Genomic DNA, 19557 nt, shown 5'->3' on the forward strand with positions numbered 1-19557 from the left:
CACTGGGGCTGATGGTACAGTGATGTACAGCAGTGCTGAAGGCAAAGGTACTCAGGCTTGTGAAGAGGGCTGTGGGGAGGCAAGCAGGTAGCAAACTGCCTGGGGTGGTGTGGCTATTGCTGCTGTATGAGCTTGCAGAGTTCAGTAAAGGAGGAACAAGAAGATGGGAGAAGACTGGTACACAGCTGCAAATTAATTGACCTGGGTCAACTGCTTCCACAGCATTGCTCTAGTCAGCTTGTGACCTGTGATATGACCTCATCAGGCTACATCAATGGGTAGTTTCCATGTGAGTCATGGTGCATGAGAAAACTGACCCTGAACTTGCAGTTCCTCATTAGATGAGGACATCGATATGGTACAGCCATTGCCACTGAAGAAACAGAATGGGACTGTCTGCCCTGGCTGTCACTGCTCATGGGACTGAGGTACCTTCAGGGTAAATGGAATGTAGGATGAGTCCAACAGGGTCATGGCCAACAGGACATCTGTGCCTTGAGCCACTGACCTGCTGCACACCCTGAACTCCTGCAAACTGAAGGCGGGACTTCATGTGTACTGGGTGAGAACTGCATTTTTCATATGGAAGTTTAACAGTTGGTAGTCTGGTAGTACTGATGCCAGTATTTGATGCATTAATGCCCTTAAACCAGGAGAGGTGACTAATTGTGTAATGACAGATGACTTATTAGACTAAAATGATTTCCCACATGGCATTAAAATGTAAGGGTAAGGTTTTTTTAAAATTTTGGCCTGACCTCTCTTTGTAGCAGGATAAGGAGTCTTTAACCAGTTGACTAATTCTAGCTTTCTGACATTATAAATGAAAGGTATCAGGAGTACTGCATTAACAGAAAAGCAATTGTCTCTCTTGAAGGAAATCATTACTCTGCCTTTAGAAGGGAAGAGTTACTGTACTGTTTGTTTGTCACTAAAATTGAAGCCTAAAATCCTGAGGCTGGGGGTTTCATTAAGATGCTACTAGTAGTCAACATGGTTAAAGGGTACGTGTTTTGCTGTTGCCTTCCAGTGGATGAACGTAGGTTGTTAGAGCAACTTCCTGGTAGGATATGGCTGGTACAGGTTATGTTATCCAAGGTACATAAACTAACAGATGAGTACAGCTTAACGGCCCATCAAATAGACTACACTTCTCAGCATAAGCTGCTTTGAATAAGAAGCAAATGCTATCAGGAACTGGCACAATTGTGGCACACTTGAGTTTCAGCTATCACCTGTTGAACAGAATTGCCTTTAGAGGAGTGGAGAGAGCTTGGTTCAACATGTGAACTCAGGTTCATTGTGATGGAGACCTCAGTGCAGGGGCAAACCAGAATAAACCTTTCTAGAGCTGAAATACGTATGCATGGTTTACTTGCAATAGGTGCATGCAATGGTAGTTTCCAGTAGCTATTTTCATTGAGGTCTTGGAGTGGTAGTAACTTGATGAAATAATGCTTAATGCTAATTAGTGACAAAAGGTATCATCAGGATGAAGGAGATGACAAAGCAGGACAGCTTACCATGCCACTGAAGCTGCTGGGTTCATTCATGTCACTAGTGCTGCATGCAGCTCTTCCCTTCATCCCTGACAGGATGCAGCGTACCTGGAAAAACACAGGAAAAGGGGACAAGGATGACTGAGGGAATAGCCTATTTTTCAACAAAAAAACCACCTCCAACTCAACAGCTGGAACCCCACAGGTTACTGGGAGGTAACCTCTCAGTATGGTAGGAGTATGAAATTTCTCACCTCTTAGAGGTACCCATCACTGTTATCCAGGGGAGGCTTCAAATTTGTGTTGTCTTAATTGCTCAGTGCATAATGAAAAGCAAGTCACTGAGGCAGTAAATGGGAATTGGAGAGTACTAAATGGATTCAAATCATTAGAGCAACCAAAGGAAAGAATGGATGGATTAACTTATAAGTGAGTACTTAAATGAACTGTTTAGCTCTAGATGCTGGTGTGAACACTTAGCAAGTAGGAAGGTATGGGAAGAGTTCACTCCTCTTCCCTGTTCTACAGTCCTTCTACATACTACTAGCTCTTTCTAGAGAGATGATACTATGGAGGTTAAACCCTTGCTATAATCTTAACAGACAGTTTTTTCTTCTGTTTAGTCTATACAGTTATTTAAGATTAAAGGTGTTGCCTCTGGACAAATCTGGCCTTTGGTTGTGGCTAAGCGTTAAGGATTCAACACTGACTTGCTGCACAGGTAGTCCACCTAGGTTGCCCTTTGTCAAGGCAGACTGTTCTGCTTAATTTCTAGTGAAGCATAATCTGGTATTCCACCACCTGGGAACTTGGGTGAGGAGGTAAAATGCTATTTAATTGTAATAAGCTCTAAGTAGAAATCCCTGATGTAAAATGCAAACCATGTAAACCCTACAATTAGTTTCATATTAAGTGTGCAGCTGGCTGGGTTTGAATTAGTATATGCTAAGTGGTATAGAGGGGGTAAAAGCACGTATTTGAGCTGCGTTCCCCAAAACTACATCAGTATTTTTAGACTTAAGGTATTAATTGCATGTGACAGTAAGTGACCCCAGAAGCAGTGTTAGCTCAAGCCCTGGCTGAGTTCTGAGACTTCCTTCTACTTGGAGTAGGCTGGGGTTGTTTTTGGTGTGTGGCAAACATCTTGTCCTTTTCCAGTGTCAGTTCACACACTCCTTTACTTGTGTGTAAGTACAGCAAATACCTGGAAGGAGGGTGTTGGTCTCATAACTCTGAACCTCTTACTGTGATTTTTGTCAAAAATGGATGCTTATTGGGTAGCTTCATCTGGTTTTGATATATCATGTATTCCCCTCCCCCCTTGATTTGTAAATAAAATACTTATCTTCTCTTGTATGCAGACCAAATAGAGATTCTCAACATGAGTATTGTATTGAGGTGTTTATTCTAGCTAAGGAGAAGAAACGTACATTCCAGATCACGTGCTCTGTTTGTTTTCATGCCTGCCTCATATTGGGCAAGAACACTTCAATGACAGAAAATTTAAATCAAATAATTATATGGCTCTTGCTCATTTTTCACAATAAGCACAGATGCAATCTAGTGCAAAGAACCCTTGCAATGTGCTATTTGCATGGGTATTGTTTTGGTTTAGGCTGCTGGCAGCTCACCTTTTCTTAGGTAGGAGAAAGGAGGCTGGGAAGGACAAGAGAAATTCCTCATTCCACTTCAATAATTCTAGATAAAACCAATTTCCTGGGTAAAATAATAAATACAATTTAAAAAATCCATATATCTCTGCAAGTTTTGTTTTCATAATGTTCAAGCCATGCAGGAGGTTATGTCACAAATACTGCCTAATTCTACTGTCCAAGCCCTCAGTTTCAGGAGAAAATGTTATCCTGTTTGGCTTGAAATGTTAGTGTTTTGATGACTGGGCTGAGGATAGCACTTCAGGAAGCTGTCACAAGCATGCTATTTCTTGAGTTTAGTTGTCTTAATTTATGCTTGTATAGTTATTTTTTTTATTTAATGCTGTTTTTGTACTCAGTTTGCCACAGTGAGTAACTTTTTAATAGCTAATCAGATCTCGTGAGTTGTTCATGCTGAACTCTGCCTGGAGGGATGGCTGCAATAATCTCTACCTGCATTTGCATTTCCAGTTACTATTCTGCTGGCATGGAACTTGTCATCCTTTGCCCACACAGCAGTACTTGTGTGACAGTAGCTTCTGTAGTTCTGTAGTTTAATTATATTAAAATACAATTTTAACTTTGATATATAACAACATAAACTAAGGCTTAAAATCAGACAGACTTTTTTAGTGTTAACTAGCAAAACAGAATTTCTATTTTGGTTGTGTCTGATCCAAGGAGCACTCTGACAGCCTGAGCAAATTGTTATGTTTTGGGACCTGAACTAGTTGCACTGCTCCCAGCTTTGAGGTTTGCTTGTAAGGCAGTGCTGGCTCTTCAGCTACCTGCAGCAATTGACAGCAGCAAATGGATGGGTGGGAAAGTGGGTAACCTGCTTAATTATTTACTTAGGACCCTAGCTTCCCACAGCATCATTCCATGTCACAGAACAGGGTTTCCTGTAGGGACACTTACATGCTTTTTGAGGAATTATTTAACTGCTTCCTTAGAGGCTTACTGCAGAGGACACAACACAGAGCAGACTGGTATGCCATATCTCTTTGCAGTTTGCAGCTCTGCAGTGGACTAAAAACTAACATGTCCATGCCATGTTTCTGTCTGGACTAATAACATGGTGTCAGTGAACCTTGGGCTGAGTTCTGGTCACTCTGCAGTGATTACAGGATCCTCTGTGCCACCCCCATTTGGGTGTGTGTGTGTGTATAAATTATGACAGTGCCTGCTTCTCTGTACCTAGTGAATTAGCTTGCAACCTGACTGATGGGCTCCTAAACTGTTTATCTTGTTTGCCAATTTTATTCTCCATGGGGACTATTTTATGGCTGTCCTACCTTTCAGCTTTTACCTAAACTATGATTATACTTGCTTCCTCCTTCTACCTACTCCCCCAATTACTCTCTTCACTCTCAATATTCCAAATGACATGGCTGTCATCTCCACCTGAGTACTCTGACAAGGAGTGACTCATGTGCAGAGCCTTAACCTGCACATAAGATTAGATGACTCAGCTTTGTGCCTACCATCTAGCTGATACTGAAGGACTGGGGATGGTAAAAATCAACTGCTGTGCTGGAAGGCTGAAATTTAGGAGGCTCATCTCCATTAGTGGGGAATTTAGTGCTGCCAAGAGCCTGGCAGTGATGGTTTAACTGTTCCTATAGCTTAATCCACAACACTTACTGCAAAGTGTGCACTGGAGTATCTCTCCAGTGAAAAAAGCTCAGACCAGTTCAGGTGATATTGAGTGGGGTCCCTGGCTATTTTCCCATGATGGATGGGAAGGTGCTACTTACAGACTGGACCTCAGGAGAACTTAATAGAAATAGTTTAACTCTACTGAAAGCTTCTGAACTGGGGACTTGTTTCTCCTTCTGAGTTCAAGTAATATGGACAATTCAAATGAAATGGACAAATACAAGCAAGGTATGAGGGGGTAGCAGAGGGCACCAAGGATGTCATGCTCAGTGTCTGGCTCACAGGAGTAGTGGACGTGTTTGATCGGGCAACATTAGCGAAGGAGAAGAGAGATCCGACAGGCTTGCTAGCCTCCTTTCAAAACACTGCTAATGCTGCTGCACTTGGTGGCTACGTGTGTGCTGGTGAAAGGGGAGAAAGCTGCTCTTGCTGTATGAGCTTTTTTCTACAGCGCTTTCTTTGAAGTTTTACTGCTTAGCCATAAAGGCCCACTTAATGAGAAACTCAGCACTTCTCTGCTGAATGCATGTCTGAATAGCAAAGGCAAGATGGAATCAGTGCACTTCATGTTCTGCACTGTTCTGGCTTGTACAGCTTTCATTCCTTTATTGTAGCAAGCCCAGTACTCTTCTTGATAGTGCCAGATCGTGCAGTAGGGTGAACCCTCTAAAGGGAAGATACTCTAAGTATGAATAACTTTGAATGTGCCCTAAGCACCAGGTAAATTGCACTAACTTACAAAAGGGTATTTCTCAGAGTCCTTGTGTTTTTGTACGGTGATGGCCTCACATCATGAGGACAAGAACGCTACCAGGTGGCATAACAGAAAACACAGGGAGTGTGTTCTGATACTTTAACTTAGCCTCAGTAAGAATTATGATAGCTTTCAATTAGGTATTGTGCAACTTCTAAACAGATGTTCTGTCACATGTGCTAGGTTTCTGACTCAGCAGCTATAATTTAAGGCTTAGGTGTAAGCCTCTTATCACGACCAGGGTAAGCCCTGTACTGAATGTGTTGTGTAATTTCCTTGCACTCTACTCAACTGAGTGCCCTATGATTATTTTCCCCTGTGGTGCTGACAGTAGTGGTAGCACCATGCTTGTTTCTCGCCCTGCTGCTGGCCGAGAGGACTAAGGCCAGAAAGACTCCTTAGATTCCAGTTGCAAAAAGGCCACTAATAGATGGAAAACTTTGAGACTTGGGTTGTGAGTGGTCTTAAGAGAATTCTTGTGAAGATGACAAAAAGCCATTTCCAAGAATAAGGGAGCTAAAATCTTGCTAGGCTTCTTAATCAAGTGGCTGGATAAGCGTGCCTGTGTGTGGAAATCTTACTTTAACTTTATTTCAGGGAACAGTTGGCTGAGAGTTTAGTTAAAATTTAAAACAGCCTGTGACACATGGGATAGAAAAACATTAGATTTGGGAGCTTAAAGGTTGACTAAGCATTAAGCAAAAAAAATGAGTACAATGACAAGCAATAGGTAAGCAGCCTAAGCTCTAATTCTCCAAGAATTCATGTATGTTATGTTACAGCTATCATAATAGAACATGCACGCAGAAAACATTTTCTCTGTGTTTCTTTGCTACCAAAGTGTTAGGTAACTTTCATTTCACTGCATAACCAAGGACTTGCTCAGCTCATGTTAAAAACACTGTCACTGTATCTGTCATACTATCAATCCCTGTTCTCCTTGTCACACAGCTTCATGATGGGTAAGGTGGCAAAAGAAGCACCTGACAAACTTCCACCCCACAGTCAACTGTTAGCCAAATGGGATACTTCAGATTTTGGTTGTTTCTGGGCAAATTGGTAGGAGTCACGTATGGGCTTGAAAGGGTAAAATGCTTACGTTGGCATCTTAAGCTCAACTACTAGCAAATAGTAGAAAATGCTTAGCTATAGCAAGGTTTTGCCATGGTAAAATCTTTAGCTTTACTCTTCTTTGTTTAGTGTGGTAATAAAAATCGATGTTTGACATAAACCGTGTAATATTATTTGAATGTCAAAAGAATGAAACATGGTGGAAAAAAATGATATCTTCTAGAGAAATGTTACAAACTTGCTGTGAATGCCCCACCTGCCATTAGCAACTTCTGACTTACATTTGAGTTTTGGCTTTTTGGCTAAAGCTTTTATATTTGTGATGTTATATTTATATTTTTATAATATAAAGAATATAATATATATTTATATTATATATTATGTTATATTTACATTATGTTTTATATTCCTAGCCTAAGTAGATGAGTAACCTGCAACTAAGTCTTGTTTTGTTTATTATAGCAATCCTACTGATAGTGTTGTTCTTCACAATTAGGATAGGAAAAGTTTAAGATCTTTATTTCCTTTGGTGCCAGCTCAGACTACCCAGAAAGATAACCGTTAGGGGAGGATAAACAGCTTAAGCCCAGTCATAAAAGCTCTGTGTGCAACTTCACGATTGGTACGTTTCCCTGGGATTCCCCATTTGAAAATGAGAAATTTGCTTCTCATTGTATACTTGTTTTTCTTCATGGAACTAAATGTCAGTAAGAAAATTTTTTATTGCACCTTGCTATTTTTAGTGTGGCTTTTCTTTCGCAGCTCCTTTTTCCTAGCTGAAAGCCTACCGTTTCCATGTGATATTCAGTGCTTAATTGAGCTAAGACACTCCAAGGTATTTTGTATAAAATATCATGGAAATTCTGATGTATGAAAAAGTAAATGAAATACTTCTAAGAGTAAGTTCTACTCCCTTAATTCATAAATATCCTCAGAGTTTGTACTTTGCAGTTCAAGTCTTGTATTATACAGACTGAACACTTCTGCTAATATAGGAAAGTGACATTAAGAGCAAAATGAAGTTAAAACATACCTTAAAACAGTTTCCACAAAGTTAATGATGCTCTAATGAAATCTTGACTTGGGAAAAAGGCTGTCTTGCCTGTGGCATTTATCTGGGTGAACCCAGGTGCTCCAGCTTGTTAGTGGCAGTTTCTGCACTTCTGCCTGTACTTGAGCCTCAGTCTGGAACTTGGTGTGTGGCTGTTGCTGAAGCCTCGCTCTTTCTCTGGAATGGAAAGCAAAGACGAGCCCTGCTTGCAGTGAACTGCAGACATGAATCCTTCATGTCTAACCTATTGAAATATATGATGCTATGATAAAGTATTTCTGAAATGTACAGCAAAATGGGAGAACATATTGCCACATATGACCTTTTTAGATTAAATGACCCCTTATCTTACAATATTTCCCTGCTGGTCATTCTTTTGAGCACTCTGATCTTTCCTGTAAATTCCTATAGACTTTCTGCCCTTGATCCAAATATGTGTCGAATTAAATTGACCAGAAGTAAATGCAATAAATGAAATGAGCCATGAATACTGAACAGCATGGAGGTATTTCATGTGTTCTGTAAGCTGCTGTCCTGCTTATGTGCTATTGGGGTGCCTGCCTTCTTTGCATGTCATGCTGCTGTTGCCTCCTGTTCAGCTGGTAACTTGGTACAAACCCCAGATCCTTCTCCATGGTACTGCCACACAGGCAGTGGTTCTCCTGATTTTTTTTCCTGCCTCACTGTGTACTGCTGTGCCGTGTGTCCCTGTTAAAGAACATTTTGGTTCTGAGCTGGTTTCTACAGGAAATGGTCTTTTGCAACCATAGTGCCTGGCTGGCCTTTGGACCGCATTCCCTGCTATTGCTTCCTCCAAAACCATTACTTTTCATTGAGGTGGAGGTCACTTGTGACCACTTCCTGTTCTCATACTACTTTACATGCCCTACTTAATTCTTAAAAATAGCTGCTAATAGCATTTCACTGAGTGCAGAATATTCACAGTTGATCTTTTTTACTTTTTTTTTTAGGCAAGAACAATTTGTTTGTCTTGGTCAATAGCTTTTTCTGATCCACTGAGTCATAGGATAATCCATGCATTTGTCTCTTCCTTTTTTCTAATACACTCACAGAATGAGGTACTGCTATTTTGCCATCCCTCAGGGGCTGCATTTTACAAGCAGGATTTTCTAACTTTTCAGCAGACCTGAGATGCTACCATTTTCCAGGGTCTCCAGGAAATTTCAGTAGTTGACCCATTACTGAGTATAGATAGAGCTCAGGACAAGGGAAGAACAAATTTTTTAGCACTTACCACATTAGATTATCTTTTTGCATGATGACATGCTTCTGTGAGGGTTCCTTATCTTTGTTTCAGCTTCTAAAGCCTCAGAGGATTCTGTTAAGAGGCTTCACACACACACAAAAATCATGATAATAAAAACAGATGGCTGTGCACAAAGGTGAAGGAAGCAGTGTTGAATGGCTCCAGAGGTTACTAGATTTCCTCCATGTGACCAACAAAAATAATTGCATTTGCCTCATAATTACCTTGAACTGTTATTGTAAAAATGGAAAATTGATTTTCCATATCCAGGGGCATGAGATTGTTGTGGTTATGCTATGAGACTTTATACTGCATATTTGTATGTGGGTGCTGTTACTGGGATTTCAACAGTGTATGAGCCTTGTGTGTTTAAAAACTGGGCAGTTTCTCACTAGTGGAGGCTCTTGCTTTACTTCTTTGCATATATTCCTCTGGTATATTAAATGAAGTAGGGAGGCCATGCCTTTATCAAATTACCATGCAGAAGCAAATTACTTTTATTTATCATCTTGTAATATTTATGCATTGCGTTATTTTTTCCCTTTTCTTAGATGACTTACATTTCTGTCTTCTGTGTGCCTCTCAGTTATTTATCATTGTCAGTTTTAGCTGGAAAGTACCTTGTGAAAACACAAGGCACTGCCTTCATTCCTCCTTCCAGCCAATCCTTTTCAACCCCAGCTTCAATATAATAAAAATCTGTGTACCTTTGCCATTTCCTGTAAGCTATGGTATTTGTATGGCAAACTCACTGTGTTTGCTACAGCCACAATGATACAAAATTTTGTTAGTGCAACTGTGATCAGACGATGTAGTTTTCCCTGGAGGCTGTTTGCAACTTTTTGTTTATCAGTTACAAACATAAACTATTCCAGAGTTCATTACTGAAAAGACTGAAAGCTGTTGCTTTACAATACATTGTCAGAAAAAGAGAGAAAATCCAAGATATGTATCAGAAAATAATTATAAAACTATTCCTCTTCCTTTTAGTGTGAAAAGGTATCATTTCAGTTGTCTTAATGAACAGAATTATAAGTAATGAATTAATTCACTAGAACACTGTGCCATTGCACAGGAATGACCCACAAGGGTTTGTACTCCTGGGACCGAAGCCTCATATTAGTACTACCGTAATTTGTACTTGTAAAAAGCCTAGCAAAAGCCTGTGTAGCCTGTAAACGGTTGTGTATGGAAGGTGCAAAGCAGCAATAAAATCTGTAGATAATTCCTTCTCTGTTCTTGCACAGAAGAACAATGCTCCTCTATCAGGGAATGACAAAGAACTTCTCCCTTATACCATAGGAGACCCCTCAAAAAGCCAAACTACAGAAGGGAAGGAAGGGAAGCCACCTCTACCTCATCAGCAGGGCTGCTTTGTGACAGCACAGGTCCTGTTGGTCATGGAGACTGGGAACGTGGCACGAGGCAAAAGCCCTCTTCCCCAAGCTGGAGAGTCTCTCTTAAAGCACCACCTCTGGGAAGCAAAGGATTATGAAGAAAATTAGTGTTAATTTACAATAATAATAACAAAAATGAATACATTTGTGGCTGTCCTATTTGCAGAGAAATGTTGGAGAACATGGACTTAGGTGGAGCCTCAGAGAAGCCAAAAGAAAGGAGCCAAATGCATGTTTATTTTTGTTACAGGATGAGAAGGGGCAGAGGGCCTGACTCTTTCCAAACTCTTGGGATTGGGTGTATTGCTACTCTTTGCCAAAATTTTCAAAACCGGATGGGAGACCTACCAGGAGCACAAGTCTTGCGCTTACTCTGCACGGAGCAGGACTCCCATTTTCTCGCATTTACTGTCTGAAATGCAGCAATTAGTCTAGGGTAGCTCTAGCCCTTGCTTTGTGTGCTCCAAACACGTAACAAGCATCAGATTACTGGCACCGTCCGCTCCATTTCTTCCTATTTCACTTTCCCTGTGTAAACCAAGCTCCTTGCTTACTCTCAGTGGTAGCCATCAGGAAAAGAAGGCTTGAGTGCGAGAGCCCTCGCATTTCTAACTTGATTAATACCATTGGTTGGCAGCCTCGGAAGTGACTTAGAGCTACAGAGTAAACATGTGTTTGCTTGTTAGATTCCGTGTTACAGATTTGGGCCTCATCCAGCATAGCCATGCCAAGCTAGGCACCCCTGTCCCAGCAAAGGAAGGTCCTGTGGTAAGCCCTGCTTCTCGTCGAGATGGTCATCTCCCTGGGCAGGGAGAGCTTGGGATCCTGCTCCTTACTACCCTGAGAAACCGGCTGGGGGAAGACGAGGAAAGCGAGGGACAATGTCTGTTTATTGTCACGGGCTGAAAGGGAGCGTGAGAGATGCTGAGCTTTAAATGGGGTTTTACTGGTGCAGCATCTCCTGGGATTTATAAAGCACAGCTCCAGCTCTGTGATTAAAGGAACAGTGTAAGCTACTATTGTCAAATATCTATATTGGAATTCTGCCGACACTCTTCATCTCAGGCATGTCTGTATGCAAAGGCATCAGCGCCTGCTATCTTGAGCAAACAGTAAAATTGGCATTAAAACACTTTCCACAGTAGTTGACTCTGATCTCTGGCTACTTAAAGCATTTGGCACATAATATATTTGAATAAAAATATTTTCAATCATTTTGAAAATATCTTGAATAAAAACAATAAAGATAAATAAACAGTCTTTCTCCATAAGGACAGCCAAAGCGAGTATACAACTATTACAGCTAGTTTCTATATACTGCTTTGTTAAAATGTACAAGCAGCCATTTTTTTTGTGAGAGATTTCAGATTCTTGTCTACCTACATTAATGTGCAGACATTTTAACGAACATGTACAAATACAGACCCATTACAAACATGGTACTGCCGTTGACTTCCAAAATGGCAGAAGACGATGTTTTTTTTCACTACTCTGCTTGTTCCAAACCTGAGGCATATCAGAATAAATATTTTTTTTTACTTCACTTGCTACCTGGAAGTAAAACACTTGCAGAAGCTTTGATGTTAATGAATTTCATTGACAAGCGAAATATAGAAAAGCTGCAATGCTTTCCTGAGAATTAGGTGTGAGTAAATATATCAGGGAACAACAGGCAGAGACAGAAGGTAAATTAGAAACTCTTTTAAGTAAAACCCAGCACGCAGAACAAAGAAAAACCACCTGCCCTTTTAGCGCTGGTACCTAACGCTCATTTTCTTTGCCTGGGGAGAGGGCTGCCCTACGCAGAGTGACAACAGAACGTCACCTGCTATCGTTACTCCACAGATACGGGAAAATCAGCGCACACCTCATCATCAGGTATCTGGGGAGGCAGCTGCAACCTTAGCTGCACAAAAAAGGGCCTGCTCCGAGTTTCCTTTCATAAGGGAAGAGGTGTAGCCAGCACTTCCCTTCCCTCACATACAAGCCCATCAGGATTTGGATACTTGTACCTTAATTTAAATTCCATTTCTACTAAGGAATTGGTAAGTGTCCTAAAGGCACCTGCACCCATACATTAATTTTATGCCTTCTGCCACCAATTAATTTTGCTGTTCTTTTAAGTTAGGAACACCTCCAACCCCCTGCCTTTTTAGGCGTCTCCATCTGGTAGATAAAATTAAAGTGGAAAAAATTTTTGAATGCTGCTTCCAAGTCAAGTTATCTGACATCAGCTGCAAATGTCAAGATGCCAGTGTTGGCCTGTTACGTAGACTGATACCATTTCCATGTGAGTTGTATAATACTGTTATATACTGTATAATAATGTTAGAAGTTTGTCACAGTTAAGATTTGATTTAGAATTTCAGTGCAGCGTCTCGTACAACTATAGGTTCTACAGGGCAAGAAAACAGATTGTGGCCTACAAAGTTAATCTCAATCTGTAATTTGGAAGTAAGTAAATTTGGGGCATACAAATTCTGTACCTGCCTTAAACTGACTCTTTCAGCTCCCTCAAGCGGTCAAATAAAAAATCTTGGGTCCCTTATGTTCATCAACCATCACACCAGCAAAAGCACTGCTGCTACAACCCAGCAGGCTTGGATACTTGTAGCTTTAAATCGAGATGATACAATATCAAGCAAGTTCAGACTTGAAAAAAATCTCTCTTGGACAAAGCTTGTAGTTTTTGCCAACAGTAATCTAATAAAATATAAAATGGGAGAATTTACTTTACAGTGTGAATAAACCACGTGGGAAAGGTATTACTCACATTTTACAGCAGGAAAACTGCAACATGGAGAGATTATGAATTCCCCAAGATCACACGGGAATTCTGGAGCAGAGCTAGGAAACGAATCCAGCTGTCTTGTACTTCAGCATGTTTTAAACATAGCATAGTCCTTCATGTTTGCAGACTCATCTCCTGATCTATGTAGCTTGAAAGCAGGGAAGGGAAATGAACTGTGGTCTAATACCAACTGTACACAAAAATATTTCATTTTCAATGAAATGGGATTGGATTTGGATACATTCAGGCAGAAGGTTTGTGCCACTTCAGAGAACTTTAATTTAATCACTGTTTTTCATGGCTCAGCAATCTCACTGTTGCCTAAGTGCCAGATTACTCAAGCTGTTGAGTAAATGGATTTCTCAAGAATTCTGACTATTTTTTTTTCCTCAAAATAAACTGTTCAGGTTGTTGGTTTGTTTACTTGACACAACGCAGTAGGCCAGTTTACATCCTGTCTGGCTTTCCTCTCCTTTGGGAAAGGAAAGACTTAATTTATAGAGCCTGCAGAAGGAAGAAAACCTTCAGCAGTCTTACTGGTCACTTTTGTACGCCTGTGTTGTAAAATCAAATTCATCGTATTTGTTGCTTTTCCTGTCTGGGGAGGCTCAGAACACGGACTGTTACAATAAGCCGTGGAGGGATGAGCGTACATAAGCTTTGCGTATATTTCAGCACACAGTATATCCAAACTAGTCACATTTCTTCAGATCAATTTCAAGCATACTAAAATGACCTTTCTGAAAATATCTTTTAAGGCGCCTTACAACATGAGTAAGAAAATGAACTCAAACTCTTCATTCGATTGGCCTCACGCGCTGAATTATAATGGGACATACAAGTACCTCTACTTAGAAGGCAACGTCTCCTATGTGGACTTCTACCTTCATCAGCCTTCAGTAGCAGCTGTCTTCATTGTCTCTTACCTCCTAATCTTCCTGCTCTGTATGGTTGGCAACGGAGCGGTTTGCTTTATCGTCCTGAGGAGCAAACGCATGCGTACAGTCACAAACCTTTTCATCTTAAACCTGGCTGTCAGCGATTTACTGGTGGGAATCTTCTGCATGCCCACCACCCTCCTGGACAGCATCATTGCAGGTAGGTTGGTCTGCACCACGTGGCAGAAAGAGCTCGAGAGGGCCTCGCCTGCATTTCTGACTGCTGGCCTCCCTAGGGGCCTGGGAGCCGGGTGCATATTTCTGAGCGGGCTCTACACGCATTTCAAGCCACTGGAAGTCAGAGGTGAGGAAGACAAGCCTCTACCCACCTTCTGACTGGGGCTGTCCCTGCTGACTTCCGCAACCCTCGTCTTTAGGAAGGGATTCTCCCACTGCCAGGTTGTATGTTTAGGAAGACTTGGCAGATGCTGTGAGCCAGATGCAGAGAACAACAATCAACTGTAGTGGGCGATTACCCTTTCTCAGCTTGAGATCTCGTTTTAGTGGAATGTTAAACCACAAATGTTTGCTTTGCTGTTTTTTGGAACATCAGAAACTCACCCAAGGCATTTAGCAAAGCATTTGTTTACATAACCTCTGCCTCCCTAACTCCTACTATGGCCTGACAGAGCAAAAGAAATGTGTTAGTTCTGGGGTGGAAATTTCCTCTTATGCGTATAAGCGTAGTGCTGCAGTGAGATGGCGGCAATTTCAATTGCCTGTTTCCTTCCAGGATGGCCGTTTGGGAGCCTGGTTTGCAAGATGAGCGGGATGGTCCAAGGAATCTCTGTTTCTGCCTCTGTCTTCACTCTAGTTGCTATTGCCGTAGACAGGTAAGATGACGCAGAGACTGTAAACTGTCGCTTTCATCTCCCTCTGGCCACCTGAGCGTGCTGAGGCCCGCTCATTAATCCACACAACACTGCAATAATTAGATGCGTTTTACTGCTAAGGCTATTAAGCAAAACAAAATGTGGCCAGGTCTGAAGAGCAGCCATAGCAATTTACTCCTCTACTGTATCTCTTAAAGGTGGTACAGCTGGGCTGCACCTAGCTGCCTAGAATTGGCTTGTTCCTTAGCTATTAAGCTAGATAGCAGAGACACTAGTACCTGCTTTGGCTAAATGAAGTAGCAGAAGCAGCAGGCTAATACGGAGACAGATCAAAATGATGACATTTTAACAGCAAATGTGACTTTTTTTTAAGATTGTTTCTACCAACACACATCTTAAATGGAGCAACTACATGCAGCTCCACTGGTTTATGCAGGCTGAGGAGATGAGTCCATCCATACTTTTTAGAAAACATACAATTTAAAATGTGTGTGAACACTTGCCTGTTTGATTAAGCATTCCTTAAATGGCTTTTCCATGTATGTCCCGGGGTGTCTTTGCCATAGGTTTCGATGCATTGTTTATCCGTTTAAGCAGAAGCTGACCATTTCGACTGCAGTCGCCATTATAGCGGTCATCTGGATTCTAGCCGTCGCGATCATGTGTCCTTCTGCAGTCATGCTACAGGTACAAGAAGAGAAGCATTTCAGGGTGATCCTTGGCTATGGCAATGAAACCCGCCCCGTATACTGGTGCCAGGAGAACTGGCCTAACCCGGGAATGAGAAAGATCTATACCACGGTTCTGTTTGCCAACATCTATCTGGCTCCCCTCTCGCTCATTATTATCATGTATGCTAGGATAAGCATCGCTCTCTTCAACACAGCAACGCCCGCGGTGGGAAAACACAGCCAGGAGCAGCGGCACAGCGTGTCTAAGAAGAAACAAAAAGTCATCAAAATGCTCGTTATTGTGGCTTTGCTTTTCACCCTGTCCTGGCTTCCCTTGTGGACTCTGATGATGCTCTCAGACTACAGCAACCTTTCAGATATCCAGTTGCAGATCATCAACATTTATATCTATCCCTTTGCTCACTGGCTGGCCTTTTTCAACAGCAGCGTCAACCCCATCATCTACGGTTTCTTTAACGAAAACTTTCGCCGAGGCTTTCAGGCAGCCTTTAAACTTCAGCTCTGCTCCAGGGAGATCGTTCACAGGGAGGTCTACTCTCAGCGAGGCCAAAGCAATGCCATTTTGCCAGCTGCCAACTACCAGACACCCCAGGATCAAGCTTGTCAAAATGCTAAGGAGGAGGGGAAGACAGTTAAGAGAGGAAATTGGGTGAATAACCAGCAGGATTTGATAATGGAGGATCTAGAAGAGCCCTGCAACGATGGGATTAAGTGAAACATGCTATGAACAGCCTAAATGGTTTATGCCTAGCAGAGTTTATTTATCGTGTTGTGAAACTCATGCTCGGTAAGCCCTTTCTGACAAAAACATCAAGATGTTTCTGTTTTGAAGGAGGTGTGCAACTTGTGTAATATCGAACATTTGATACAAGTAGGAAACCAAATTCAGCCCTCTGTGTTACCAGCTTAAACCAGTGGCAACTCCCCTGCAGTCAGGGATGACTCACTGCTCTTCAACTGGGCTGGAGCAAAGAGGCGATTAAAATGGGATTACCTTCCATTTATTGTGACATAAGAGAAAAAGAGAACTATGATTATTGACCGGGATACAATTACTCCGGATACTTACTGACGAAGAAGAGAACGTTCATTCATTTTCTTCTGTGAATCTCTTCGAGCAGCTGAAACAGGGTTGCTTGAACAATATTTATACTAACATTTCAGCATGTAAGGCTACTTGTTGTTAATACCTACAATTTTCTTCTGATATCAGACAATGAAAACTTCACTTCTGTTTGTAGCATCCAGATAGACCGTGGAGCTGGAAAAAGGAGGAAATCACGAGACTTGCCAGGTCCCCGAGCATATGCCCCCTCCTGGGGGTTCGACTGTTGGGGCTCAGGGCAGCTCCGAGCCAGTGCGGCTGAAGGTGTCCCCCTTGTTGCATTAAGAAATAATTTTATCTGTAGACCAAAATACCTGCTGATAAGATTTATAAAAAAGTCCTCCGCTAAAAGCAAAACTAATCCAATAAACTCACTTCTTAATTTAACACAAAATTCTCTTTGTTCAGCAATGGGTCCTTGGTACTACTCTTTTAGCTGCTTCTGTGAAGCATAAACCTGTTCCTCAAACTTGTCAATCCATTATTCTGTAACTCTCATTAACTGAAATATTGGAAATACAGTCTGAATATTTGAACTGAACTCACCGGTTCCTGGGTCTTCTTGTGGTTGTACTCGTATTGCTTCTGCCTGGACATTTTGAATGCTAACCGGTTCCTGCCCAAATGACGATAAGTAAGCATCTTCAGTCGCATTCCATTTATTCCCCTTTCTGGTTGCCCCTCTTGTCAATACTGTGATATTAATTATTGTTGCAGCTAGATAAATAAATAGGAGTGAAAATTTGGGACCAACAATTTGAGATAAAAAATGGCTTTTATGGTACATTTTTCCGGAAAAACTCAATTCTATTTTGGGGGGGATATAAGTCACATAAAAAGACTGCAATTTCAATACTAGCAGGACATAAAATACTTTTAGGGCCCATTCAGTCTGACAGAACTCAGCGTGTACAGAGAGCAAACTGGGAAGCATCTCACAGAGGCTCCCGAAATCAGTGAGGAATACGGGCGAGTGCAAGGACCAGCCTACACAGATCTGCTACAGGATTAGAGCATCACCATGGCTTACCCTGTGAGGGTCTACAGGGGCCAAATACCGGGTAAGGTCATTCCCCAGTGTAGTCCTTCTTCAGGTAAATGAGAATACTTTTCAGATCATGACATATTTGCACCATTAAGGAATACTGACAACTTTTCAAGCTGTCGTCCCAAACTATGTTCCTGCCTGAATACCAGGAAATAAGGAAAATGTTTGGGGAGTATTGGGAAGAAAAGCTGCCAGAAAGCAGCTCTGATTTCACAGATGTTTTTTTATAACGTATTTTATCTAGGCTGGGATTTTCAAAGGATCTGATCAAATATGGATGCCTGATCCTGTTGCACTCTGTTGAAAACCCCACCACAAAGGTTTTTGGAGCTCCAGGTATTCCACGCCTCCTGCACCCCTTCCATCCAGTCCTTTGTCCTTCACTTGTAGTTTGAGAACATGAGGCCTGTTTTGCCTGTCAAAGGTTGCCTTGCCTGGACTCCCAAAGCTTCTTGCTGTGGCCAGACTGGGACCAATACTATTTAATATCTTCATCAGTGGCATAGACAGTGGGATCGAGTGCACCCTCAGCAAGTTTGCGGATGACCCCAGGCCGAGTGGAGCAGTTGATACTGCTGAGGGAAGGGATGCCGTCCAGGGCACCTTGACGGGTATGAGGAGCGGGCCACTGCAAACCTCGTGAAGTTCAACAAGGCCAAGTGCCAGGTCCTGCACCTGCGTTGGGGCAATCCCCAGTATCAATACAGAGGGGAGGATGAATGGAGCGAGAGCAGGCCTGCAGAGGAGGACTCAGGGATAATGGTGGATGTTAAATTGGATGGGAGCTGGCAATGTGTGCTTGCAGCCCAGAAAGCCAGTCCTATCCTGGGCTGCATAAAGAGAAGCATGGCTGCTATACGTCTGGCGGGGCAGGCCATGTATTGATTTTAGAGTAATATTTCTTATGCTTATACTTGAGACAGCCTCTTGTTGCAGTAGGTGGGTTTTTTTTTTTCCTCAAAAAGCTTTTACCAAAGACATATTTTCCCCGATTAAAACTAAGGACCAGAAGAACTCCAGACGTCCTGTCCAACATGTATCGTTTTGTGCTTCTGAATGGTTCAGCAATGTTTCAAGACTATTTTAAAGTGTAAGTATATGCTCATCCCAGTTCAGCAAAACACACAAAAAAAAAGGGTACTCAAAATGAATGCAAGGAGACATAAAAATGCCCCGAGCTCAAGCTGGTGATTCTCAAGACAGCCTTAACGTTTCAATGCAGAACCAGGATGCTGAAGTAAAAGCCATCAAATGGTTTGCCTTCACTAGACTCTGGCCTGTGCTAAATGCAGAAGTAATGCATGTAAGAATTTCAAAATTAAGAAGTTCTGCTTTTTAAAAATTGAATTTCAGAATGTTCTCTGAATGCCACCCTGAAACAGCAAACCCCACTGTGACTCATCTGTAACTATAATACAAAATATAAAAACTTTTTAAAAAAATTATTTTAAAAAGCAACATTTCATTCTGGAAACACTGTCTGATGAAACAATTACCCTTTGTGGAAGGAACTGAAGGGACACTGATGAAAAGAAAATTCTATAGGCTGACAGGATTTCATGAAGTATGTCAGTTTTCTTAGGAGTACACTTTCTAGTTGGACACACAGCTGTCAACGTTTTCCCATTTGCCCTACATAAAAGGCACATTTCTAACTCGACACCAGTGAACACAGCATGTCCGCTGGATTCCTGCCAATCCTGGCCACATTTAGGTAATTATTTCATGTTCTGCTTTTTCTTTTATTGTAATTCCAGTAGCACTAATGAAAAGTCAGCCTGTTTGGTTACGTGATTGACA

The 19557-nt window shown here is 41.7% G+C and overlaps 1 protein-coding gene across 1 annotated transcript; it reads left to right on the plus strand.

The window, feature by feature from the left end:
* The first annotated feature begins 13911 nt into the window (after window positions 1–13911).
* On the plus strand, window positions 13912–16319 carry NPFFR2 (neuropeptide FF receptor 2). The gene is made up of 3 exons (XM_075499323.1): window positions 13912–14239; window positions 14813–14912; window positions 15479–16319. Exons 1-3 carry the CDS (start codon window positions 13912–13914, stop codon window positions 16317–16319), a joined length of 1269 nt encoding a protein of 422 aa, XP_075355438.1.
* The last annotated feature ends 3238 nt before the right edge of the window (window positions 16320–19557 follow it).

Source organism: Mycteria americana, chromosome 4, assembly GCF_035582795.1.
Source record: "Mycteria americana isolate JAX WOST 10 ecotype Jacksonville Zoo and Gardens chromosome 4, USCA_MyAme_1.0, whole genome shotgun sequence".
In the NCBI taxonomy this organism is placed as follows: domain Eukaryota; kingdom Metazoa; phylum Chordata; class Aves; order Ciconiiformes; family Ciconiidae; genus Mycteria; species Mycteria americana.

Excerpts from the sequence above, each read along its gene's own strand:
- NPFFR2 (XM_075499323.1), top strand. The coding sequence starts at position 13,912 with ATGAGTAAGAAAATGAACTCAAACTCTTCATTCGATTGGCCTCACGCG. Across the intron at positions 14,240-14,812 it reads CCTGGACAGCATCATTGCAG|GATGGCCGTTTGGGAGCCTG; the intron begins GTAGGTTGGTCT and ends GTTTCCTTCCAG. Across the intron at positions 14,913-15,478 it reads GTTGCTATTGCCGTAGACAG|GTTTCGATGCATTGTTTATC; the intron begins GTAAGATGACGC and ends TCTTTGCCATAG.